General features: G+C 39.8%; 2 protein-coding genes across 3 annotated transcripts; both read right to left on the bottom strand.

Annotated features, from left to right (window-relative positions):
- Positions 1-44: 44 nt before the first annotated feature.
- On the bottom strand, positions 45-27,459 carry DDX52 (DExD-box helicase 52). Of its 2 annotated transcripts, XM_079726297.1 has the most exons (16): positions 27,303-27,459; positions 22,878-23,069; positions 21,608-21,806; positions 17,188-17,315; positions 16,015-16,200; positions 14,263-14,406; positions 13,474-13,585; positions 12,565-12,637; positions 11,867-12,070; positions 9,396-9,486; positions 6,915-7,037; positions 6,633-6,783; positions 6,386-6,461; positions 4,141-4,212; positions 3,380-3,472; positions 45-598 (listed from the first exon to the last, which is right to left on the bottom strand). In XM_079726297.1, the coding sequence occupies exons 2-16, from the start codon at positions 22,962-22,964 to the stop codon at positions 541-543; spliced, it is 1,797 nt and encodes a 598-aa protein (XP_079582423.1). In that variant the 5' UTR covers positions 22,965-23,069; positions 27,303-27,459; the 3' UTR covers positions 45-540. The 2 variants fall into 2 exon arrangements, with proteins under 2 accessions (XP_079582423.1, XP_079582422.1); XM_079726296.1 differs by lacking the exon at positions 27,303-27,459 and having other exon boundaries at positions 22,878-23,401.
- Positions 24,436-25,395, bottom strand: LOC307068123 (tumor-associated calcium signal transducer 2-like; the record flags this gene model as incomplete). The annotated part of the gene is given in 3 exon segments (XM_079725791.1): positions 24,436-25,014; positions 25,018-25,041; positions 25,045-25,395. Coding segments are annotated over 3 exon segments (954 nt in total).
- Positions 27,460-27,688: the final 229 nt, after the last annotated feature.

Below are 27,688 nucleotides of genomic sequence, written 5' to 3'. Positions count from 1 at the left end.
GCTCATATCACAAAAGGCCATCAACAAATTAAGAAACAGTGAAATAAAGAGAGCAGTAGGTTTATTCTTGGGAGACAGCCCGTGCTGCTTCTTATCCATCCCCCCCGCCAAAAAAAGTGGGTGGGAAGGGGCATTCAACCTCAAGACTTTACTTCACAATGTGGTTCCAAATGCCTCTCCACAGCATACATGACACCCTCCTTCACACCTGAGGGGAAAAATCCAGTTCACCACATTTGGGTGTTGTTATTTTTAGCATAAACTTTTGTTCTTCTGTAAGAAGCATCACTCTGGATTCAAACCACATGAATGTCAATGAATGTTTTTTCCATTATATAATCATTTAAAAAATCACCTATGAATTGAAACTTGACATGATGCACTGACAGTTTAGGATCATTTTTCACTAGTCCCATGTTCTTGTAGTTGATTTCATATGTTTGGTACAGGTGATTATAAGACAATGTATTCCATGAAAACAACATTCATGCTGGAATCATAAAATCACATTTGTGATATAGTCTTTTTAGAAGCCTGTTTTTAACTTTTGTCCTCAGGAGTTACTTTCTTCTTGCTGTTCTGACCAGTGACCTTTTTCCTGTGACAATGAAAGTTGAATTAGAAATTTTAGATATATGTACTTCCCAAAACTCTACCAGTTTAATAAACATTTACTGAAACCTCCTGTATAATCAAGTATACGAGGCACTAGGAACACAAAGATGTGTCTTTGTCCTTGAGAAAACCACATCCACCTAAGTGAGACAGAAACACCACAGTCAACTACACCACAATATGGTATAAAAGACAGATTCTGATCCTGAATTAATAAGAAGAGTTCACATTGATTAAATGCCAGATACTGTTTATAAGTCATTTATATGTATCAACTCAGATAGTCTTCCTAACTTACGAAGAAGATTCTATTATTATCCTCATTTTACAGATGTGGAAAATGAGGTAGAGTGGTTAAGTAACTTGCTGATCATCACACACTGGTAATAAATATTAGATATGACACTGGTAAAAATTTTAGACATGACAGTCTGATTTTAGAGTTTGGTGAATGGTGAATGCCATCAACTAACTGTTAACACAGGAAAAGGAAAAAGAGTTTTGAGAAAATAATCAATATTCACACATGACAGTATAGTAATGCAAAGTTCTTAGATGTGTATCAGTTCATTTAATCCTCCACCAACTCTGAGTTGGTATTATTTATATAACTATTTCCATTATATATAGGGGGAAAGAGGCTTAGAGAGGTGAAGTGACTTGTCCAAAATCACACAGGAAAAGGTGTTATTAGAGCCAGTTATTCTGGCTCCAAATCCAATCTCCCCTACGCCCTACTACACCAGTTTGAGTTTGCAGCACCTGAAGTGACACCCACTAGCCAACAGGCTTCAGGTTTATAGCTCAGTTGGAAAGCTGGGCTTGAAGATATGGACTTAAGATTTATCAGCATAGAGCTGAGGCCACAGGTGTGGGCAGGATCATTAAAGCAACATCTACAGTGGAAAGGTAAACTAGACTCAGATCAGGTCTTGTTTGTATGCTATGTTAAGAAGTATGGCCTTTAAATGTGAAGAAAATAGAGAGAGAACCAAAGCATCTTAAGCAGGGGGCTAGTGACAAGGTTTATACCAGGTGTCCTCAAAGTCTTAGCGCAGCTTTAAGTTTTAATAACTTCAGATCATAAAAGCTACAAACTTACAAAAATCTGCAATTAAAGTGTCATTATTTAAAATATTGATTTTATTCTTACAGTTCAACACAGCCATGATCTTATGCTCTAGTCAATTTTCGACCTTTGTAAAAACTTTTATCAGCTGCGGCTCAGTGCCTGAAAGGACTGCATTTCCAATCCCTGCTTTAAGATCACTCAAAGAATGAGGTTCTGATGTGTACACAACAATTCTGCAGCAGCCCACCACAAGAAAAAGTCTAATGAGACAGATAAGGTGACCAAGCAGGGCAACCTTCTCTACCAATCCACTGGTCTGTCACCCAGGAACTGCTGCCACAAAGAATAAAAATAAAAATGTATTAAGAACACACAAAACTGAATAAGTACAAGTTAAATTAAAATAATCTTTCAAATGATGTAGTTTTGTAAGGTTGTAACATTTATTCTTCCCAAGTTATTAAAGCTTAAAACCACCAAACCCTTTGGGACACTCTGTACAGTCTATGTACTGGGGCTGAACATTATTTCTCACAATCAATACAAAATGTCAGGCAGACGCTTTCATTCAGAAGGAAAGTGCAGGTTTTCTTGCCTGGGTTCACCTTGTTCCTTCTACATGCCTAAATTTTACCTATCCTTGAACATAATTCTACTTCCTTGAAACTTTCTGTAACTACACCAATCCATAATGATTTTTTCCCTTCTCTAAACTTCTGTTTTATTTAAAAATTATTATCTAAGTTTTTTCATGTAATCTCCTTTCCCTAACTTCAGGAACGGGGTCTCATTTTACATCCATTCATACACCTTACTACATATTATATATGTAGTGAGACTGAAGGTGGACAGGAAGTACTTGGTAAATGCCTACATTTTTTTTTTTTTTTTTTTTTTTGCGGTACGCGGGCCTCTCACTGTTGTGGCCTCTCCCGTTGCGGAGCACAGGCTCCGGACGCGCAGGCCCAGCAGCCATGGCTCACGGGCCCAGCTGCTCCGCGTATGCCTACATTTTATATACGTTATATATTGCTTGGTACTGATAGAATTTGAAGAGTGTCATTTTTCCTTAAATAGTGGAAAGAATAGTACTGTGCAGAATATTTTAGCCCACCCCTATGAAATCATGTAGTTTCCTGGCAGTAACAGGCAAAAAAGGTAGTCCTGTGTGTATGCTAAAAAAAAAAAAAAAAAAAAAAAAATCTATGCTTTAAAATCCTCAAAAACTCAGCTAAATGACTACAAATTTACCCAAGTCATACTGTTCAGAGGTGTTACAATGTACTTCAGCATAAGCCCAAGATCCTACTGAAATCCTGCCCAGAATATGGAGCTTGAAGGAAGACTCCATCAGTGTGAGTCAGCAGTCCTAACTACTGGCCTCAGTAGTGTGCCCAGATACAGGCTGTGTGGAGATGGTGGACAGTGCAATTCTAATTCATAGTGAATTGAAATCATATTTTCAAAGATGGAGAAAAACAGATCATTAATATACAGATAAAGAAAAATTCCAAGATTGAAGTATCCAAGTTTCTAAATCACAGGCAACCTAAGATATATTACTTTTATTACATTCTCTAATGGACTGTAGACCTATCAAATTCTACTTCTAAAAATCTATCCTAAGGAAAAATAATGCTTACGTTATAAGAATATGCCAGAATCAAACAGTAACTTTCACCATATACTTACCGCTTATCCTTAGCTTTTTCTAAGAAATATTTTGGAGTTGTACTAATGCTCTCCCTTTCCAAAGGCTTCTTAATCATCTTTTTCTTTTGTTTACTGAAAGGTACAAAGAAAGAACTGAATTAAGTGCAACTTAATTTAAAAGAGCTAAAACTAGTTTTGGTTCTTTGGTTCACAAAATTCGTTTCCTTCATCCACTTACAGGTTTACAGTGACACCACTGTATCCACTTTAATATACTAGGTTAACCTAACAGCATCTAGAGAGGTAACCAAAAGGGATGATAAATTCAACCAATTTTTTAAAAGGCACTGATTATGATTAAAATATGTCATGTGTCACTCTTATATCTTGTGCTAACAAACACCAGAGTTTGATTTTGGCCAATTAACTGCTTTTTACCAGTTTTATGAATTAGAACAAAATCTTAGCATATTTCACTCACGTTGAATAATACTTTAAAAATCTGAATACTTAAAATTTCAAGGATGAAAAACTGGCAGGGAAAGAACAGACAGTATTCACAAATATTTAAAAGGAAAATTTTTAATCTTAAAATGTTCTAAAAATAGTAGTATTATTAGAACTATAATGTATAAGAGTGTGAAATCAAGAATATATATGTATAACTGATTCACTTTGTTATAAAGCAGAAACTAACACACCATTGTGAAGCAATTATACTCCGATAAAGTTGTAAAAAAAAAAAAAGAATATATATGTAAAGAGAGAGAGAGAAGCTCCAGGTAAATTCAAGATTGTACCTTAGTAGTTTTTGGAAACCTTTTATGTATTCTGGGACAGGACATCCGGCCTGCTGGATAACATTGGCAACACTGAAAAAGGTACCCATAAACGTAAATTTGTATCTTGTCAAACTGATGTTTATGTACATAAACCCTCTGCACAATATAAGAGGAACTAAAACTACACAAACAAAAAAGTAATCCAGTAAAGCGTTTTGATAAATTATTACCAATTATTACCAGATGCAGTCATACTGGATTACTAAGAGAATGGTCTTCTGGACTGAAATCAATGTCTTGATGAAAATTTTAGATAGCAGCTGTTTCTACTCAATATTTAACAAGCCCTAAAAAGCTACTAAGCCCAGTATTGGATGAGACACTGAGTGAAGTCAGTCACACTTAAATTTATTAAATGATAAAGCTTGACATGGTCTCAAGCTTCTCATGTATACAGTAAGTCTCCTACACATGAACCTTCAAGTTTTGAACTTTCAAAGATGTAAACATGCGTTCGCACGCCCAATCATGTAAATTAGTTCACGTCTGGCGTACATTGTCATATGCATACATCCTCTACAAGTGGTTGTGCTTTTGTGTACTTTACTGTACAGTACTGTATAGAGTGCAGTAGCACAGTATCTTTGTTTCAAGCCCAGGGTGTCCGGAGGCAAGCATAAAAGCAGCGGTGAGGTAGCTGGTACTGCTAAGAAGCGCCAGCTGTTGTACTGTACTACTGTACTTTTCAAGGTACTGTACTGTAAGATTAAAAATGTTTTATTTTTGGGTTTGTTTTTTATGTATTATTTGTGTGAAAACTATTATAAACCTATTACAGTACATACTATGTAGCCAGTTGTGTTAGTTGGGTACCTAGGCTAACTTTGTTGGACTTATGAATAAACTGGACTTAACGAACGCGCTCTCGGAACGGAACTTGTTTGTATGTAGGAGACTTACTGTAGTAACTTATTCAATCCTTACAACCCTTTGTAGTAAATACTACCATTATCCCCATCTCCCAGATGGAAAACTGAGGTACACAGTTGCACTGATATGGGGGTCATCAGGTGTACATGCTTGGAGTTGCTGAGAACTCAGGTGAATCTAGGCTGTTGCAATGTACTCCCCTACATACCACATGTGAAAGTCTGATCACAGCAAAATCAAGGCTGACAGAGGCAAGGCTCAGAGGGCACGAAGCAAAATCTTCGCCAAAACTGATAAACAGAATAAAGTACAAACCGCCTACATCCACAACTCAACTTCATTTGTTAGAAATATGAACTATTGCCAATTATCATCAGCCTAAAATTCCTGTAAGCAGCCCAAATGTAGGAAACTCAGCTTCTATATTAAAATCTATGACGATGGGCTAAATTAAGATAAGATTCTAAAAGTGTATCTATCACAGGTTACCCAGGCTTCAAGGGGCTACAACTGAATATGAGAGTGCGTTACTAAAACAGTTTTTCCTCTATGACAGGTGATCCTGGGACTAAACATAAAACTCCAGCTGGCCCTAAGAGTGATGGGAAGAATACACTCATGATAAGAGATCATTTTGACAGGGCTATAAGAGACTCAGGGGTTAACTTTAAACTATTAATTAATCCAAAAACCTTAATATTACATTTTGAGTAATATCAAGTGAAGGCTATTGGGAGAATTTTGTGAGTCTGAAACTTTTTTCTTTTTTAAATTAATTAATCTTTGCCTGCATTGGGTCTTTGTTGCTGTGCGCGGGCCCTTTTTAGTTGCAACGAGTGGGGGCTACTCTTCGTTGTGCACAGGCCTCTCATTAAGGTGGCTTCTCTTGTTGTGGAGTACAGGCTCTAGGTGCGCAGGCTTCAGTAGTTCTGGCACATGGGCTCAGTAGTTGTGGCTCGCAGGCTCTCGAGCGCAGGCTCAGTAGTTGTGGCCCACGGGCTTAGTTGCTCCATGGCATGTAGGATCTTCCTGGACCAGGGCTCGAACCCATATCCCCTGCATTGGCAGGCGGATTCTTAACCACTGTGCCACCAAGGAAGCCTGTGAGTCTGAAACTTAATGAATATTCCATTGTGAATACTTCCAAAATCTAACAATGGAAGGGCAAAAATGAGGCCCTTTGATCATTTTTCTTTTTTTCATGGCTAAAGTTTGTTTGACTAATACCATAACAGAATTTGGGACACAGCCATTTTGCAATTATCCGTTAACTGTGTATGAGAATAATGAAGCAATTTTGCCACTTAATGCTAAGTTTTTTCTCCTAATTTACCTTCTTAATAATGGTTTATCATCTTCAGTGAAAAATGTAACAGCTTTTCCTTTATGCCCGGCTCTTCCAGTTCGACCTAAGAGAAATCAGACCATTAAAAAAAAACCCTACTTTTGGGCGGAATGGGAACTTCAAGAATCACATATACAAGTGACTGGATTTTCACAGCACTAAAAACTTGAGCATGCTGAAGGGACTGGTAGTGGTGCTAAGAGAGGTGAGTAGAGGGGTGGGGCACACGACTCACCTATCCTGTGGATATATTCCACTGAGCTGGTTGGAAAGTCATAGTTGATGACCAAGTTCACACCTTTAAAATCGATCCCTCTGGCTAGCAAGGCTGTACAAATAAGAACCCAGATTTTTCCTGCTCTGAAGCTATGGACTGTGTTATCTCTCTGGTTAACAGAACATATATTAAGTGTTTTAGTACCACTCTAGGAATGGAAAACAAGTACTTCATAAATTTAACGCCAATTAAAAATAATTTAGTTGTTCTTTATTGCTTTGAAAGTATGCATGACTTTACCTGTTGCTGAGTTCTGTCTGCATGAATAACATCCACATTAATACCTTCATATATGAGCTCATGAAAAAGTTCTTTAGCCCTTTCAATGGACTGAACAAAAACAAGAACAGGTGGATTGAAACCCTAAAAGAAAGCATACATAATCCATAATCAAGAATATAACTGCAGTATTTCATATTTTAGTTCATTTTAATTTAGAAATTGACAAATTTCTTAGACCAGAGGTCCAAGTCTGCCTCTGTCTTCCTCACCATCCATTCTCTACAATGGGTTCTTTCTCCTGTTGTGGAGTACAGGCTCTCCATCTAATTCCAATAATCTTTTCTAATTAATTCCCCTTCATCTTTCTACAGCAATGGATGCCCCCTCTTTGAAATAATCATCTGATTGCTTCTGTGCTTCAGAACATTTTTGTTTCTTCTTAAAACGTAATAGCTGTCATTTTTTAAAAAATAAATTTATTTATTTTATTTATTTTTGGCTGCATTGGGTCTTCGTTGTTGCGTGCGGGTTTTCTCTAGTTGCGGTGAGCGGGGGCTACTCGTCATTGTGGTGCGTGGTCTTCTCATTGTGGTGGCTTCTCCTGTTGCAGAGCACGGGCTCCAGGTGCATGGGCTTCAGCAGTTGGGCTCGCGGGCTCTAGAGCTCAGGCTCAGTAGTTGTGGTGCACGGGCTTAGTTGCTCCACAGCACGTGGAATCTTCCTGGACCAGGGCTTGAACCCATGTCCCCTGCATTGGCAGGTGGATTCTCAACCACTGCACCACCAGGGAAGCCCCAATAACTGTCATTTTAATCTGTTATTTATCCTAACTGTGGGTATTCCCCAAAGCTTAGTCCTTGTTTCTCAGTTCTCTCAATATAATCTTTATCATATCAAGTTCCATAAAATCTCAGTTATCAACCAGCAGCCCTGAGCAAATGATTTTTTTTACATTAATATCATCAAACCCCACCTCTCTCTCAAACCAGCTTTCTGTATTTTTGACTGTCAGCATTAGGGCTTAACCTTATTATTTTGGTCCACGCACCCTTTCAGAATCTAATGAAAGAAAGCTATGAAGCTTTCTAACAGGCAACCACACATTCACACAAAATGTTACCTATAATTTCAGAAAGTTCACAGAACTCCTGAAGTTTATACATGACTAAAAATCTCTGGTGTCTAATTCCATTTGAGTATCTGTGAAAACCTTAAATTTCCTACTGCCAAATGATATCCTTAAGAACATTAGTAAAACAGGCACATAATAGCATTTATTATGTGCCAAGCACTATTGTAAGTACTATATTTCTATTAACTCATTAATAAAACAAAAAACCCCACTCTAGTGTCCTATTCATTAATGCCCCAGTTCTCTAAGAAACCAGCAGAGTGATGGGGGAGATTCAGGGGCAGATATATACAGGCATACTTTGTTTAATTGCACTTTGCAGATATTGTGTTTTTTATGACTTGAAGGTTTGTGGCGACTCAACGTTCAAGCAAGTCTATCGGCACCATATTTTTCCAACAGCATTTGCTCACTTCACATCTCTGTATCACATTTTGGTAATTCTCGCAATATTTCAAACTTCTTCATTATTATTATATTTGCCGTTGTGATCTATGATCAGTGAGTGATCTTTAATGTTACTGCTATGACTCAGTGAGGGCTCAGGTGATGGTTAGCATTTTTCAGCAATAAAGTATTTTTAAGTTAAGGTATGTACATTGTTTTTTAGACATAATGCTATTGCACACTTAATAGACTACAATATAGTGTACACATAACTTTTCTATACACTGGGAAACCAGAAAATTCCTGTGACTCACTTTATTGTGACATTGGCTTTACTGTGGTGGTCTGGAACAGACCCACAGTGTGCTGGTGTGGAAAAAGGAGGCATTCAGGGCAGCAGGTAGGTCTTTCCCTGGCCTACCCCAAGCTGGCAACAGAAATCTTAATATATTCTGAGAGGAGAGCCTCTCCCCTTCAAGACAAGAGTTGCTCCAATGTGCTTCTTACCGATTTACCACTGGATTACTAAATATGACGCAAGAATAGCACTCAACCTCCCTTTTTAAGTTTCTAAAACCTTTTATTTCAGCTTAAATATGGAAACAGCCAGGGCACGGTGGGGGGCCCACCCAGGAATCCTGCAGCAGGACCCCCTCAATAGCACACAGCTCAGGGATCCAGGCCACAGCACTAACCACCCTACCTGGGGACAGGGAGGAGAGCTGGGGGCCCTGCAGCCAGTTCTGGATGGGAGTTAAGAGTGTGGGCAGGGAGAAGCTGGAACAGAGAGACCCCCAAAACTGCCAGCAGGAGGCGGGAGACCCAGCAGAGCCCCAATCAAGGGTCTGCCAGGAAGTTAAGTGCTCATAATAAATCTGTCTTCCAAGGCTAGTAATACAAGTAATTGCTAGTAATATTACACCTAGTAATACAAGGCTTGGTGAACATTAACAAAATTCAAGAATGTAGTCCAAATATACCTTTTTAACAAGTTCTCTCATGGCCAGAAGTTTTCCAGTCTCAGACCCAACGAAGAGAAGCTCTTGTTCTACGGTCTCTACTGCAGAATTCCTAAGAAGAAAACATCCCTTGTAGTTTGCAAGAGCCAATTTTTGTTTCCCCCCTTGAATTCTAAATAAATGAAAAAATTTACACACAACGCCAACAGAATGACCTTTTCCACTGTCAATATAAGTACCGAATTATTTATATTTTAATTTAAAGACAAAGTTTTTATTTTTAAATGTTTTATTCGTTCTTTTTTAAATTTTTAAATCCAAGTATAGTTGATTTACAATGTTATATTAGTTTCAGATGTATGGCAAAGTGATTCAGTTATGTGTGTATATATGTGTGTGTGTGTGTATATATATATATTATTTTTCAGATTCTTTCCCATTATAGTTTATTATAAGATACTGAATATAGTTCCATGTGCTATACAGTAAGACCTTGTTGTTTATCTATTTTATATACAGTAGTTTGTATCCGCTAATCCCAAACTCTTAATTTATCCCCACCTCTGACTTTCCCCTTTGGTAATTGTAACTTTGTTTTCTATGTCTGTAAGTCTGTTTCTGCATTGTAAATAAGTTCATTTGTATCATTTTTTAGATTCCACATATAAGTGATATCATATGATATTTGTCTTTCTGTCTGACTTACTTCACTTAGTATGATAATCTCTGGGCCCATCCATGTTGTTGCATGGCATTACTTCATTTTTTTATGACTGAATAATATTCCTCTGTGTGTGTGTGTTTGAGTGTGTGTGTGTACACCACATCTTCTTTACCCATCATCTCTCAATGGACATTTAGGTTGCTTCCATGTCTTGGCTATTGTAAATAGTGCTGCTATGAACACTGGGGTGCATGTATCTTTTCGAATTATAGTTTTCTCAGGATATATGCCCAGGAGTTGAGATTGCTGGATCATATGGTAACTCTATTTTTAGTTTTTTTAAGGAACCTCCATACTATTTTCCATAGTGGCTGCACCAATTTACATTCCCACCAACAATGTAAGAGGGTTCCCTTTCTCCACACCCTCTCCAACATTTATTCTTTATTCTTTTTTTAATTTTTATTGGAGTATAGTTGATTTACAATGTTGTGTTAGTTTCTCTAGCATTTATTCTTTTTTTTTTTTGCGTTACGCGGGCCTCTCCCCTTGCGGAGCGCAGGCTCAGCGGCCATGGCTCACGGGCCCAGCCGCTCCGCGGCATGTGGGACCTTCCCGGACCGGGGCACGAACCCGTGTGCCCTGCATCGGCAGGCGGACTCTCAACCACTGCGCCACCAGGGAAGCCCTAGCATTTATTCTTTGTAGACTTTTTGATGATGGCCATTCTGACTGGTGTGAGGTGATACCTCATTGTACTTTTGATTTGCATTTCTCTAATAATTAGTGACGTTGAGCATCTTTTCATGTGCCTATTGGCCATCTGGATGTCTTTGGAGAAATGTCTATTTAGGTCTTTGAATGTTTTGTTATGATTATAAAAATGTTATCTCAAGAAAATTTTAAAAAATAAAGACATAAACAATAAGATAAATTACCCACAATTCTACCATTTTAGAATAAACTTTGACATTTTCTTGTGTTCTAGTCATAAATTTTCATGTGTCTAGTTACTTACAAAATTTTTCTAAAAGTAAAATTATCAGGTAAAATGAGAACATTTTAAAGGGGGTTGTTACATATGCTTAAATTTTTTTCTTAATGGTTAGCGAAGGTTTATTTATTGACAAACAGTTGGGGTGAGGTATCTTTAGGCTTTGTTAACACTCTATACCATGTATAAATACTTTTTCCAGTCTGTTATCTGCCTTTATAATTATGTTTATGGTTAATCTGTTCTATTTTTCTTTTTATACACAGGAGTTTTATGTTGAAAGCAGACAGGATATTCTTTACTGTTCATTTGGCTTCTTTTTTACTTAACATGGTACTACAAGCACTTTTTCATATAGCTACAATCTTCACTCTGACCATTTCATGCATTGCATTATAGTATATCAAGTGGCAATATCATAATTTCATAAGACTTTTCTCTACCATTTAGCATAAATGCTCCCCAAAATATTTTTAAAGAGCAATTATAAATCAAGTGGCTCAGTAACATCAGCTTCCTTCTCTGTGGCCCTACTTTGTTAAGCCATCAACGAGATTAAATCCTTTGGGTGGCCACAGAGCTCATGTCATACTTTGTGGATTGGAAAAACCAACTAAATGCATGAGGATAGGAATATTAATATGACAATATGAGAATCTCCCTTTGGATTATTCTAAAATAGAAAATGCTTAATCAATCTTGACTTTAAAGAATATATTTCTTTCAGTCAAACTCTTTTTATCAATCTTAGGCCACACAACCTATCTCTTTTAGTCTAAAATAATGACGTGTTTTTTTAAAAAAATGAGTGGGATAATGTGGAAGAACAATTACCTTGCTCCAATGGAAACAGAAATGACATTATCCAAGTTGAGTTTGCACCACTGCTCAACATCATAGGCAAAAGTTGCACTGAACATAGCTCTTTTGACCTTGTGGGATGTGCAGGCCAAGAAAATGGAAGCCAGCTGGTCTCTGAACCCGGTTTTGCCATCTTCAAACAGTTTATCTGATTCATCTACTACCAGCCATTCAACACTAAGAAATAACAAAAAAAACTTGTGGGTATTGAACTGAAAGATCCAAGATGCTTCACTACCTGTGGCAACACATGAAGAAGTCAAACCACAATGATGCTTCTCAGATCTACACATCATACAAGAAAAAGGTATAAGAAAAATAAGCAAGAAAAAGGTAAAAACAAGATAAATATAAATTAATGTACCTATTCCATTAGCCCCAAAGATATGAGGCTCCACTGGCAATGACAGAAGCTCAGACAAACCTTATGAACGCCATCGCCATTGCTGAAAGTTGCGAAGATTTCTCGGGGAATTTTGTACTAACTGCTTATCGGAATCTGTTAACTTTCTTCCAGACCAGGATAGTTACTTTTCTATGAGTTTAATGAAAACCATTTTTTTCAGCATCAACATAGCAAGCTCCAAAGAGCAATAATGCAAGTAATTGAGGACAAAATATAATCAATTTAATGAAAAACACACATAAAAGACATTATTAAAGTAATGTACCTTGTTAGGTCTATTCCCGGAGGATCTTGCTTTAATAAATAGATTAGTCGATTTGGAGTAGTCACAAGAATATCTATAAGGAAAAATAAATGGTACAAATTGCAAAAATAACATTCATCCCTCTTGAATTAATTAAGTCTCCTGAATTTCCGTTAATAACCTCAGGTGGGGAGAAGTGGTTATATGCACTACACCAACAACACAATAAGCTAATATACATATTTTTTTAATCCATCATAGCACAAACTCCTATATCCTTACTCTCCTTTTATGTGATCTGCCTTCTCAGCTTCTAAGAGGCAAGAATACTATAATCCACCAGTTTGCTTATCAAACATTTGTTTGTTTTTCAGGAAAATACTTTCCTTAAATGCAACTTTACTCAGAAGCTCAAGATAAAAGACAAGTAAAACAGATTCTCTGGCTGATCTAACAGTAGGGATGTAAACCAATCTCATCTGCAGAATATTTCCATGGCAGATTAACAATCAATAGAATAGCAGGGATTCTCAACCTCAGCACTACTGGCATTTTGGTTCAGACAACCCTTGTTGTAGGAGGCTGACCTGTGCGTTGTAGGATGTTTAACAGCATCCCTGGCTTCTGTCCCTATACTAGTAGCACCTCTCCCCAGTTGTGACGACTTAGAATGTCTCCAGATATTGCCAAGTATCCCTGGGGTAGAGGGTGAGGTGGGGGTGAAGGGCAGGATCACCTCTGGTTGGGAACCCCTGGTATATAGTTATGTAACCCCTGGTATATGTTTATGTAACCACTGGGTGGGGGTAAGGAGGAGATCTCTTCCAGCTTCTCTAAAAATCAAACTAACTACACTTTAAGAACTTCTGGGTAGCAATGAGGATATTTGTAATTTCTAAATCCCTTACGTCTCAAGCATGAACCCCTTACCAAACTTCTTAGATGATTGAGGTCCAAATTTCTTGGCTGCAACTGCTGCTTTGTGGATCATGTGTATTCTGAATCCTGTCCCCTCAGATATTTTTACTAACTCTCGGTGAATCTAAAACAGAAAATGATAAAAACATGAGCTGCTAAAATACTTGGATAAGATGTATAGTCTCTTTTTCATTATTAACAAAATAAATCTAGTATCAACCCATGAATACCTGAAATTAAGCCCATAGTAATCTGTAGATTAACCTGGAACCTCAGCATTTTGGAACGTCAATACTAAGTAAGATTCAGTAGTTTCTTCCGGTCTAGTAAACTAGTTCCAAGAGATAAAACCAAAACTCTTCCATTCTGTTACATATTGTTTGTAGAATACAGTACTGTTACAAAACTATTTCATACTTGGCATGTATTTTATATTAAGCACATTGGGAGGGTGGAGTGGATCATTGTATACTTTTACTTTCTCAAAAACTGAGATGAGGTTTCATTTTTCTAGGTGAGGAAAAAAAGTTTTAGAGGGGAACTATATATTATAGTAGCCTTCCAACTTCAAGGATCTTAGAGCATATACCAAAGTATAAATGTTAAGAACAACATATTTTATAAAACTGAAAAGACTTAAAAGACTTGCCCATACGCAGTAAGATACAGAGAAGTATGCTTTGAACAGAATACGTGACCATGAGAAAGACACGGGCCTTACTCTTTTGGTCCTATTACCCTCAAATAAGAAAGATGACTGACAAACACAAACACAACCCCTTCAGAAACTACCAGTCATACCTGGCTGGCAAGTTCTCGTGTTGGTGATATAATCAGGGCTCTGAAGCCTTTGTTTGTGGGTTGTTTCAGCTGCATTAAAATAGGAATGCTAAAAGCCAAAGTCTTTCCAGATCCAGTAGGAGCAGAAGCCAGAAGTTCTCGACCCTAAAAACAGAGTATATTAAGTACAAGGAAGAGCACATAAATTTTTCAGAGCCCAGTCAAATAATGCTACCAGCCATAAAAATAACAAAACTATACATAATAAATCCAAACACTCACATTCCCATCACTCTTCTAACTTCTCCCATATTTGCTTTTCTACCCACCCCTGCTACAACCGCCCCAATAGAGTTTCTGAGCATTATTACTAAAGTTCATTTGAACTGGGTAAAGAAAGTAGAGAACTAAAACCCAATGATTCACAACCCTATTTCCATTATTTCAATTTTTCTTTCCCCTAAACCTCTTTATCAAAGTAAAATTACAAAACCAACTTTTTGACCTGATATCTGCATTGCTCCATCCTTAAGGAAGGTTTTAATAAATAACAGAATGGCTAAAAGTAAGAAATAGAAAGTGGTGAAAACCTGAGTGACAGAGTCATTTATAGGTGACAATCTTCAAAAAGTCACTGTGATTTTTAAAGCTTTAAGGTCACTACAAAAACAACCTTAAATGAAAACTAAAAGCAAGTTTACTATAATGTCAGTCAACAACATCATTCAAATATATTCTTATTTCAGCTCCCAAAGAAAATGAAAAGGATTAGTATGGATGAGGAGAGAGGGAACTCATACCCTTTGGCTACTAGAACTGAAGCCATCTTGGTTATGTTGGGGAAAAAAGTCAGCTCTCACCACTACAAAAAGAAACCTCAGAAAAACTTAATTTCCAAAAGTCTAAGTTAACTCATGCTTCTAGCAACAACACATAAACAAATTATGGTATATTCATACAACAGAATACTACTCAGTAACAAACTACTGATATATGCAACATGGAGGAATCTCAAAAACTGTATTAGAGTGAAAGAAACCAAAAAGAGCAAATAATGAATGATTCCACTTATATGACTCCATAAGAGGCAAAACTAAAACATGGCAATAGAAACCAGAAAAGTGCTTACCTCTGGGCGGGGGTCAGGTGAGGACTGAATGGAAGGGGTATGAGAGAACTGTCTGGAGCGACAGAAATGTTACACATCTTCACTGAGTTGATGGTTACATAGGGTATGCACTGTTGAAACTCCCTGAACTGTGCACTTAAAATCTATGCATTTTTTGGGTACTTAAATAGACTTCAATAATAAAAAGTAATGGGATAAAAACAAAGTCAGGTTATGTGCAAGAATTCTGTATTTCTGAAATAGTTCTTGAATATTACAAACTAAATCATGGATGAAAAAACAGAACATAGTCCCTATCCTCAGAAGATTAACACTCTTAGTTAAGTGGAAAAGATGAATATAATTAGTGCAAATACATAGTAGTGTAAAGTGTAAGACAAATGTTGCAAGAAAAAGAAAACACATGGAGAACTGGGTGGCAGGGGAAACAGTGTTGGCAAAGGAAAAAGATCACATCTAGCAGTAGTGATCAAGATAAATCTTACGGAGGCACAGGTATTAGAGACGGACCTTGAAATCAAGGGTAGGATTTCAACAAGGGGAGATAAGGCAGAAAGGAAGATTTCAAAGACAGAGGAAAGAGAATGAACACACACACACACACACACATGCACGCATACTCACTTATAGGCCTTCATACTCACATGCAGCATAACTGGAATGGCTTGCATTTGGATTGGCGTAGGTATCTGGAAGCCTGCATCTAGAATGTTCTGAAGCAGTCGAGAATTGATTTTAAATTCCTGGTCAAGTTGCTGAAATGTAGCAATTGGGTCAGGAAGATCAGTTCCTTGGACATGAATTTTATGTTTATTCCGGAAGAAGTTTATCTGAAAAGTGAAATAAAGGAGTTGCCATGAATGTGGTCAAATACATTGTCAGATGGTGTAAAGCAACAGTAACGGTTTCTGGGATAAGCCTTAGTAACATATGAAACTTTCTGGTTAAATTCCAATCCCTACAAGATATAGATATTAGGTATAATTCATGCCCTTTCATAGAAGGAAGACCTTCATAACAATGAAACCTATCTATCCACACTTTCCTCATATTAATGTGTCAATGTCATGAATAATGTGTTATTCATATTAATGTGCTACTGTCACAGTCACAATCTTATATAAACTTCTAGAAGGCAGGCACTGAATCAATCTATTGTCTTCATATGGCACTTAGCAGACAAGTGTCAATGCTTTTTAATGATCTACCCTAAACTCTACTTATTAAGACTGAGTGCCAAAAACAGAATCAAGTGATGTTGATTTTTTTTGTTTTCCCATTTTCTGATCCAGACAGCCAAATTCTAGATTCGGGATTACTAACTGAGCTGAACAATACTCTCCATCTGCAATATGGCAGGAGCGCAGCAAACGCGACAACGGTATATTTGTTGTTTCTTCTGAATTCTACTCCTCCTAGTCCCAAGTCATAAAATAGGTTTCTTAAGAATTCTAACTCTCAAATCCCTGTTAGAGGAAATCCTTCTAAACCAGTGTGAGCTTAACATAAAGGAGAAAGGGGGCCAATTTCATGTTTATCAAAAGGGAATAAGAAATTTTAAAAATTTAATTCTAAACACATCATCAATTTTGACCTAAGTTTCAAAATTTCAAGATATTTTCAACAATTTTAAACTTTAAAAATTTCAGCCACAGCACAAATACTACGTTGCTTTAAGTTTCCATTAAAGTAAAATCTAATCTAATGTAAGTAAACTTCTAAACAAAACCATATTCGCTTTTACCAACAGAATAACCCAAGGATAGTGAAAAAGTCATTAGGCCAGAAAAACAATTGGATGAAAACATTTTTCTAACCTTTTCTTTTCTGAGCTGCTCCAACTTTCCTGAAGTTAGTTTATTTTCTCTTTTAACTTTTTTATCTTCAATCTTTGCTTCCACAGATGATATCCACTGTATAGTAGAAACTTCTTGAGAAGTAATTTCTAAAATATATTTTTAAAAAATTAAAAGATTTTAAGTGCAACATTCTTAGGTGGCACAAACAGGCCATACTTTACCTTCACACTAAACAAAAGAAAAAGTACTAGTGGTTGCAACTAGATGAGCGAAAGTAATAGGAGGTATAAAAATTGGGAAAGGAGAGGGGCTTCCCTGGTGGTGCAGTGGTTAAGAATCCGCCTGCCAGTGCAGGGGACACAGGTTCGAGCCCTGGTCCAGAAAGATCCCACATGCCGCAGAGCAAGTAAACCCATGCACCACAACTACTGAGCCTGTGCTGTAGAGCCTGCGAGGCACAACTACTGAGCCTGAGTGCCACAACTACTGAAGCCCATGCGCCTAGAGCCTGTGCTCTGCAACAAGAGAAGCCACCCAATGAGAAGCCCGTGAACAGCAACGAAGAGTAGCCCCTGCTCGCCGCAACTAGAGAAAAGCCCGCGCGCAGCAACAAAGACCCAAGGCGGCCAAAAATAAAAATAAATAAATAAAAAAAATTTTTAAATTGGGACAGGAGAAGCAAGTTGTGTGTTGGTAAAATCAGAGCTCTGAAGCTCACTCCCTTCCCTTATTTTTCTTTTTAGTTATTTCAGCTTTGTAATATGTACCTAAATGTACACTTGAAAACAATAAGGGATTAATTCAAAAACTATTTAAACAATAAGAGATGTCAATGAGGCAGCCAGCTTTTCTATATCCACAACCAGCCAGAAAATAAATATGACGCAAGAAAAGATTTCACTTATAATAGCAATAAACACAACACAATACTTAAGGACTACTCAATATTCTAAAGAGAGCAATTCTCACTAAATCTATAAATAACACTAGCTCAATGAAAAGTAATGATAGGATTGTTTTGGTAACTGAAGTAGTTGACTTTAAAGTTGACATGGGAAAATAAACATGTACGAACACCTAAAAAATTCTAAGAAGAGTAATGAGCAAAGACTGCTTCTGGAATTTCTTTTAAATTTTTTCAACTGCACCGATGTACAACCAACACAATAAACTGCATATATTTAAAGTATACAATTTGAGGCATTTTGACATTATGTATACACCTGTTAAACCATCACCACATTTAAGACTATTTCCATCATTCCCAAAATTTCCTTGTGGCCCCTTAGAATGCATCAGTCCTTCCCTAGGTAACAACCTGTATTCTTTCTTTCTTTCTTTCTTTTTTGGCTGTGCTGCACAGCGCATGGGATCTTAGTTCCCTGACCAGGGATTGAACCCGTGCTCCCTGCAGTGGAAGAGCAGAGCCTTAACCACTGGACCACCAGGGAAGTCCCGTTTTCTGTCACTGTTGATTAATTAGCTTTTTTTCCCCTGGAATTTTATATAAATGGAATCATATAGTATTTAATAAATTTAGTCTGGTTTCTTTCACTCAGGATAGTTATTTTGAGATTCATCCATGTTGGAGCATGTATCCATAATTTTAACTTTTTATTTACAAGTAGTATTCCATTGTATGGATACACAATTTGTCTATCCTCCGCTTGCTGAAGGACATTTAGGTCATTTCCAGTTTTTGGCTGTTACATATAAAGCCACTCTGAACACCTGTGTACAAGTCTTTGTGAGGACACACGTCTTCCTTTCTCTTGGGTAAATTCTAGGAGTGGAATAGGTGGGTCACATGGTAACTGCATGTTTATTTAAAAAAAAATCCTTTTCAATTTCTACCAAAAAAGCCTACTAGAGTTTTAACTGGGTTTGCACTGACTCTATAGATCACTTTAGGGAGAAAATATCCAGTTGCCCAATCAATAAAAAGAGTATGCCATACCACTCTTGGAATTTATAAAGTAAGGCCACATTAATTAACACAAGCTGGTACTGGTGTAGGAATACAGAATTAGAAATCAATGAAATAGAACAGAGTCGAAAGACCCAAATATATATGGGAAGTAAGTTACAATAAAAGTTGTATTTAAATCCATCGGGGAGAAGATGTAATATCAATGTATTAGGACAATTAGCTAGACATCTGGAAAAAAATTAATTAGTTCCTCATTGATTCCTTATACCAAATAAAATCCCAGAGGGTCAAAGATTTCAATATAACAAAATGAAACTACAAATAAGAAAACATGGGAGAATTTTTTTAAAATAAGCTTAGGGCTTCCCTGGTGGCGCAGTGGTTGAGAGTCCGCCTGCCGATGCAGGGGACGCAGGTTCGTGCCCCGGTCAGGGATGAACCCACATGCCGCGGAGCAGCTGGGCCCGTGAGCCATGGCCGCTGAGCCTGCGCGTCCGGAGCCTGTGCTCCGCAACGGGAAAGGCCACAGCGGTGAGAGGCCCGCGTACCGCAAAAAAAAAAAAAAAAAAAAAAGCTTAATGCTTAGAATGCAAAAACAAAACCAAAAAACCATAAAGGAAAAGATAAATTTAACACATAAAATGGTAATAAATAAATAAAGACGATAAGTGACAAGGGACAAACTAGAAAACATATCTGTATACATAGTATGCTACAATAGAGCTAATTTCCTTAATATATATAAGGCCTAACAAATTAAGAAGAGATAGATGAACAATATTAACAGTAAAAAGGTGCAACAGTTCATGAGGCAGCAAATTAATATAAAAAGGAAACTCTCGTACATCGCTGGTGGGCATCACCAATTGGAATGACTTCTTTCTTTGGAAAGACTTTTTAAAAAAATAAAATTTTGTTCCCTTTTATGAGACAGTTGGCATTAATAGACCTGAATCATTATTCATCCACAAGATCTTGAATTTTCCAATTAAAACTATATATATGTCTGTCCACACTTGTTGCTAAATGGTTATAGGACATATCTGTGTGTTTCTGGTTGCCCAGGAAAACAGGGCAACCTAAGCTGGTGTCAGGTCTTTTTTCAATTCATCTCGGTGGAAGGCTTTATTAAACTTCCTTGTAGCCAGGAAAGTAACATGACTTGTTAACTACGAAATTCCACTTCTAAGAATTTATCAGACAGATATACCCACACATACACACAAAGTAAAACATTTATTGCAACACTGTAACAGTAAAAGTGAGGAAACAAACTAAATGTCCATCACACAGGAACTTGTTAAATCACGTATGGAATGTACAATGGGACACTATGCTATGTTAAAATGAACAAGGTAATGCACTTCCTACTCATTCCAAACAACCTCCTAGATACATTGTTTTTTTATAAAAGGAGTAGGGATAGGGAAGGTTCAGAACAGAACAGCATACAGAGTACACTATCATTCACGTTTTTTAAGCGAGGTATTAAATACATGTGAATAGAATATCTCTAGGAAAATACCTAAGAAATTGATTAACAGTGGTTGCCTCTGGAGAAATAGGGGACTAGAGACAAAACAGTGGGAAGAAAATTTACTTTTCACCATTGTATAACTTTTTAAAACCATATGTAAGTATTTAGTTTATTAAAAAGGTAAAATGGCTAGGAAACTTAATAGATGTAATAGACAAAGAAAAAAGGTAAATACTCCTATTGTTGAGTACAGAAAAAAACCTTGCGAAAAACAGGCAAGGTGTAAAAACAAACAAGTCACAAAACTTGAAATGTAAATATCCAACAAAGCCTATGAAAAGATGTTCAACCTCGCCCGTTACCAAGAAAGTACAAGGGCTTCCCTGGTGGCGCAGTGGTTAAGAATCCGCCTGCCAATGCAGGGGACACGGGTTTGAGCCTTGGTCTGGGAAGATCCCACATGCTGTGGAGCAACTAAGCCCGTACACCACAGCTACTGAAGCCGGCGAGCCTAGAGCCCGTGCTCCGCAACAAGAGAAGCTACCCAATAAGAAGCTTACACACCGCAACGAAGAGTAGCCCCTGCTCGCCGCAACTAGAGAAAGCCTGCGCTCAGCAACAAAGATTCAATGCAGCCAAAAATAAATAAATTTAATAAATGTAAAAAAAAGAAAATACAAATTAAAAAAGTTTCACTCATGAGATTGGCTAAAATGTTAAGACCAACAGTATCCAGCATTGACATGGCTGTGAGAAGTCATTTTGCTTCTGTTCAAAGAAAGAAATGTGCATGCCCTTTCACCTAGTGAATTCACATTTAGGATGCTAATTACAGAAATACAGCACCTGTACAAAAAGATATATGTACAGGTATCTTATTGTAGCAATATCTGTAATCACAAATACCTGGAAACAACCTGAATGCCATCAACTGACAAATAGCTGTATACTGTCTGAGGTGTAATCATAAGCTTGCATAATTTCTGTAATTGAAAAAAAAAAAAGAAAAAAAACATACATCAAGCACTAACCTGAAGTCATCTTCTTCCTCTTTTTCTTGTTCTGCTCCCTCTTCCTTTCAGTTAGGCTCGCTTCATTTTTCTCTTCATCTTGTAGTTCCTGATGAGTTCTTGATGCTTCACACTCACCTGGGACAGACTTCTTGTTTCCAAAAAAGTCCAGTCCCTGTAGCACCTCCGAAGAATCAAAGTCGTATTTCCTTTTTCCTATCTAAAACCCAGAAAATTTCAAATGAAATCTATAGACAGACTGGCACTGTTTTCACCCTAGCAGTGCTGGCAGTAAGGGTGTGGGTACAATGACTCCCCATCTTTTTTATCTTTCACCAAATATTTGTTTGAGCTGACAAGTGTGTGTGTGGGCAAATGGAATCCAAGATGATACCTTTTCTTACCTTATAAAAGTAATAATAATAATAATAATAGCAACTAACACTTATAAGCATAACATTTACATGCTGTCAGGCAGATTTCTAAGCATGTTTAGATATATTAAATTCCTTCTTCCTTCAACAACCCTAACGAGGTAAATAGCAATATTACAGATGAGAAAATCGAGGCATTAAGAGGTTAACTTGACCAAGGTCTCAAAACTAGTAATTGGCAGACCCAGGATTTTACCTGAATAATCACTCTGGTTCCAGAATTCAAACTCTTTAACTACGCTATGCCGTCAGACAAAGAAGAAACACACGTGTTGCACACACACACAAATGTCCCTAGTCCCAATACCAAGAAATCTTGATATTCAAGATTTTCCACAATTGGGCCCTAACTACTCCCGATTTATCATTCACTACTTCCCTATGTAAGATCTCCCAATTATAAATCGCTCTTCTCATTGGTTACTTAACACGCCATGGAGTTGCGGGAATAAAAAAAAACATGCCCACTAAAGGCATACGCATGCCAAGACAAACCTGGAGAGACTACAGTGAAATCATCTGTTCTCTCCGTTTGGGGTTGTTTCTGTTTTTCAAATTCTTTTCCATCACTTTCGGAGCAAAGATAACTTCTGAAAGTAGGATTCTAACTGTGCTTTGAATAAACTCAGAAAGGAGGCCGGGAGGAAACGTTTCCTTGCTAGACCCAACAAAGTCTACAAAAGGATGGGAAAAAGAGTTCATTCAGAAGGCTACAGTAAGCAGAACGCCAAGGGAGGGAAAATGCCCCACAGCCAGGCCACGGGGTCTCCGAGTGCCGGCTCCCCCAGCAGCCGGTTCCTTCTCCGGCACCTGCCCCTTCTCAGTTACTCGGGCTTCTGACGCCCTGCACACAGTACCTTGAATCGGGCAGCGTCCGCCGAGAAGCGTCTCACGTCGAATTTGGCCCCCGCGCCGAGCCGGCGAAACAGATCGTGAGCATCCATCTTTTCCCAGAAAGCTCCGCGGTCTCACGGCGCCTGCGCAGAGGACTCCCCTCCCGGAAGGTCTGGGGCTAGATCTGGGGCGGAAGTGGCTCCGCGGGGCGGAGCCTGGTGGCTGTGAGAGTTCGGGAGTCTTTATCGTCGTACAGTGCTTTTTTTTTTTTTTTTGCGGTACGCGGGCCTCTCACTGTTGTGACCTCTCCCGTTGCGGAGCACAGGCTCCGGACGCGCAGGCTCAGCGGCCATGGCTCACGGGCCCAGCCGCCCCGCGGCACGTGGGATCTTCCCGGAGCGGGGCAGGAACCCGTGTCCCCTGCATCGGCAGGCGGACTCTCAACCACTGCGCCACCAGGGAAGCCCCAACACACGCTCTTCGTTGCGGTGCACGTGCTCCTTATTGCAGTGGCTTCTGTTGTTGCAGAGCGTGGGCTCTAGGTGCACCGGCTTCAGTAGTTGTGGCTCGTGGGCCCTAGAGTGCAGGCTCAGTAGTTGTGGTGCACGGGCTTAGTTGCTCCACAGCATGTGGGATCTTCCTGGACCAGGGCTCGAACCTGTGTCCCCTGCATTGGCAGGCGGATTCTCAACCACTGCGCCTCCAGGGAAGTCCCTGAATCCAGCTCTTTCCAAAGGTTTAACTGAGAAGGAAAGCAGAGAAGTAGAGTAGTGACTAGAGGCAGATGTGGGTTCAGAGGTGGGTTTTGCTTTTTTTTTTATATAAACCTGGAGCAAGTTTTCACAAACTCCATCTTTTGGTTTGTGCCTTTTTCATATTTTATTACATTGTTTTTTTAAAAAGTCACAACAGCAGTATCAAGGACAACCTATGTACAAACATTTTACAAAAGAAATATTGCTAGTATCAGCTGTAATAAGGGCAAGTTGAAGAATAGATGCTGAGTTTCTGGGCCAAAGTCTGCCCTCAAAGACATCTAAAATGTGTTCAGGCAGCTGAAAGAGGCTTCTTTCCCGATGACAAGCATGTGTGGTGTAATATCAGTACAAACGATGGTAAATGAGGATACTACTGGGCCCAAGTAGCGAACTCCTCATCAGGAAGGCCACCATACAAGTGGAGCTAATCCAATAACCTAAACCCAAGACAGTAAAAGCGTTGTTTCCCATCTAAACGCATTTAAGCCTTCAGCAATGATTGTGTCACTTGTAAACGATGCTGGGTTGTCATACAGACACTTGATTCTTATACATAACCCTATGCCAAACTTCCCTTAACTCTCGAGTCAGGTTTCTGGTTGGACTGAAAGGGGAGGAATTTTAGAAATGCTTCCTTCAGGACAGAAGTCAGAAAGAGAGGTGACCCTGAGAACAGGATCTATTAAATTTGGTGGCGGCGGGGGGAGGCAGGAATTTGGGAGGAGGAATGACTCCTTGGGGCCAAGAATCAAGAAGCGTGACTCACTTGGGTCTGGGACCTTGCTGAAATCTGATCCCCACCCCACCCCAGCCCCGCCGGTATCTACAAGCTCGGTTCCTTTCTCATCTCCCCCAGTTCCTTGATCTCCACCTTCTTGTACTTCCCCGACTTTCTCCGGTTGGTGATCACCAGGACGGTCACGCCGGCGACCAGGGCCACCACGACCACCACGATGACGGCGATGAGGCCGCTGGTGAGGCGCTTCATGGAGAACTGGGGGGACTTCTCATCCAGCGTCCGCTCCAGCAGCAGGGGCTCTCCGCGCACGCGCACGTCGAGGCCGCGGTGGCCGGTGAACAGCGACTCGCCCTTGACGTCCCTCTCGAAGTAGTAGGCGGCGTCGGCGATGTCCACGTCGCCGGCGACCTTCTGCGACGTGTTCTGCTGCAGCTCGATCTGGATGGTGGGGTGCTCGTAGTGCACGGCCGCCACGAACTTGGGGTGCAGCGGGTCGCGCTCCCGGAAAAGCCGCCGCAGCTCGGCCTCCAGGTCCGAGGGGTTGAAGGCGCGGGCGGCCGGGCGGTGGCGCAGGTCGATGAGGATGGGGTGGGTGCGCACCAGCTCGTCGCAGCGCAGGCTCAGGTCGCCCTTGTCGGTGCGGCGCATGCCCACCGAGTTCACTCACCAGCACACGGACGTCTGGTTGCACTAGCGCGCCTTGAAGCGGCCCTGCTGTTCGCAGTCCGGGTCGTACAGGCCGTCGTTGTCCAGGAGCGCGTGCTCGCTCGGCCGCACCAGGGCGCGGACGCTCTTCCGGGCGCTCACGCGCGCCTTGAGCAGCCCGCACTTGGATGTGAGCGTGGAGCAGTCGACCTCCAGGCTCGAGCCGAGCACGCGGCACTGGCAGCGGCCACCCGGGCCGCTCCGGTCGCACACGGTCATCTTGCTGGTGGGGCACGTGCAGTTGTCCTGCGCGGCCGCGTGGCCGATCACCGCCGCCAGTAGCAGGAGCGGCGGCAGCAGCGACGGCGAAAGCAGCGCGAGGCCCGGACCCCGGGCCATGGTGGGGCGGGGCGGAGGAGTGCGGACGGGGCGCGGGCTGGCGAGCGCTGGGGACTCCGCCGAGCTCGGGCTCCGCTGTCTGAGAAGGTCTCCAGGCGTCTGGGGTTTTGCTTTTTGTTTTTTATGTTTTTAAGGATGGGTGCTCGGGGATATTTGTAAATTGCAAGGAATGGTCCAGTGAAAAGGTGGAAATTGTTGATGTAACAGAGAAGGGAGAAAGAATAATGGGATGGGCGTGGGATGAGATTTTGTCAGGGAGTGTTGGAGAGCTGAGGAGGGAAGAAATTATATGAAATAACATCCTCAAAGAGTGGGAAAATGAACTTACTGGGAAAAAGCAATAATACCGATGGGCAGTGAATGCTCATTTGAGTTGGAAACAATGAATTAAAAAAGAGACTAATCAGCATGATTCAGCTGCTTAGATAAGGGTGTGAGGAAGTTGTATTGCTGGATTTAGCCGGGGTTAAAGTATTTTCAGGTAAATGTGATAGAGGATTATGGCAGAACTCCTTGTGCGCCCTCTCCCGCCTTAAAAAGGTCCCCTGGGAGGGCCTCCCTGGTGGCGCAGTGGTTGAGAGTCCGCCTGCCGATGCAGGGGATACGGGTCCGGGAGGATGCCATATGCCGCGGAGCGGCTGGGCCCGTGAGCCATGGCCACTGAGCCTGCGCGTCCGGAGCCTGTGCTCCGCAACAGAAGAGGCCACAACAGTGAGAGGCCCGCGTACCGCAACAAAAAAAAAAAAAAAAAAAAAAGGTCCCCTGGGATTGATAGTTCAACAGAGATTTGACCTCCTGAAACCCAAGAAGGAAGGGAAAAATCGCTTGGAATGGCTGTCTTATTCAGAATAATACTCTGGGTTAGATTAATAATCCAACTTGCTTTCCTTCTTTCAGAGGAAAGAATTGTATGGAGTATTGAATATGTGCTGTATTTTACTTTCATAAGCATATAGTTAGAGTAAAACAAGCCTGAGTTTAAATTCCTCCCAGCCTCTCCACCTGTCAGCCGTGACCTGGTCAAATTAACCTCTCTTGGTCTAATTTCCTCATTTGTAAAATGAGGATCATGATACCTTCCAGCAGGATTGTTATCAGCATTAAGCTGGGCTCATAGGGCAATGGTGTATAATGGAAAAAGCATGGGTTTTGGGTGTCAGAAAGACTTATGTGTGAATCCAGTTGTATCATTTAATTGTCCATTGTAGGCAGGTTATTTCACTGTTCTGTGCCTCAATTTCCTCACTGGTAAAATGGGGATTATAGGATTATAATATCCTATAATCCTACCTTGAAGGCTAGGAGTAACACTGGTTCCCCACACAGAGATCAAAATGGTGGGAATTGGCTTAGGTTTCTTTCTATCTATCTATCTATCTATCTACATTTATCCATATTAGAAATATGTATTATATATATGTGTGTGTTATTGTATAAAGCTTTTGGAACAAAATCTCAAACACAGTAGGTGCTTAATAAATATTAGTCCTTTTCTTTCTTGCAGTCCATCCTCCTAGAGCAATAGTTCTTGGCCTTAACAGCACTTTAGAATCCTCTGAGAAACTTAAAAAACAAAAGAAAACTTGGTCCAACCCCCAGAAATCCTGGTTTCATTGTTCTGGAGGAGCTCTCTGGCCTGTAATTTTTGAAAGCTTCTCAAGTGAATCTAATTGCACTCAGGATTAAGAATCACTGCTAGAATTATCTTTCTAAAGCCCAAATGAGACTACGTTGCTTCTCTGCTTAAACATTTCTCGTGATTTTCCACTGTCTACTGAGTGTAGTCCGAGCTCCTACGACTTGTACGCCAGACCCTTAGCAGTGATTCTCAGCTCTCTCAGGACACATGACACACTCCCATAAATAACTTCAGCTTGAGTTCAACTGCCCCCAACCCTTTTACTTACCAGTTGTGTGATCTTAGGCAAGTTACTTTTCCTCTGTAAGCTTTAATTTTATCATCTGATTTTGCCTCTGCTTCTTCTAACTCTGAACCTTGGTACATGTTTTTCTTTCTTCTTGGAATGTCCTCTCTCTTTTTCCTCTCTGGAAAATGCTTTATATTCTTTGAAATTCAGTTTATATGACTTATGGTTACCTAAAGGGTAGGGGGGGGCAGATAAATTGGGAATTTCGGATTAACAGATACACACGACTATATATAAAACAGGTAAACAACAAGGACCTACTGTAGAGCACAGGGAACTATATTTGATATCTTGTAATAACTTATAATGGAAAAGAATCTGAAAGAGAATATATATACGTATAACTGAATCACTTTACCGTACAC

The sequence above is a fragment of the Hyperoodon ampullatus genome (genome assembly GCF_949752795.1).
Source record: "Hyperoodon ampullatus genome assembly, chromosome: 19".
Classification (NCBI taxonomy): domain Eukaryota; kingdom Metazoa; phylum Chordata; class Mammalia; order Artiodactyla; family Ziphiidae; genus Hyperoodon; species Hyperoodon ampullatus.
Note: the sequence above shows the minus strand (reverse complement) of the source record. Positions and strands in the feature narration are given on the sequence as shown.

What these genes read in the sequence shown, in the direction of transcription:
- DDX52 (XM_079726297.1), bottom strand. Translation starts at nt 22,964, where the DNA reads ATGGATGCTCACGATCTGTTTCGCCGGCTCGGCGCGGGGGCCAAATTC. An exon ending in TCAATCATCTAAGAAGTTTG is followed by an intron (nt 12,638 to 13,473) that starts GTAAGGGGTTCA and finishes TTTTCCTTATAG; the next exon opens with ATATTCTTGTGACTACTCCA. An exon ending in CCGGGAATAGACCTAACAAG is followed by an intron (nt 12,071 to 12,564) that starts GTACATTACTTT and finishes GTTATTTCTTAG; the next exon opens with TGTTGAATGGCTGGTAGTAG.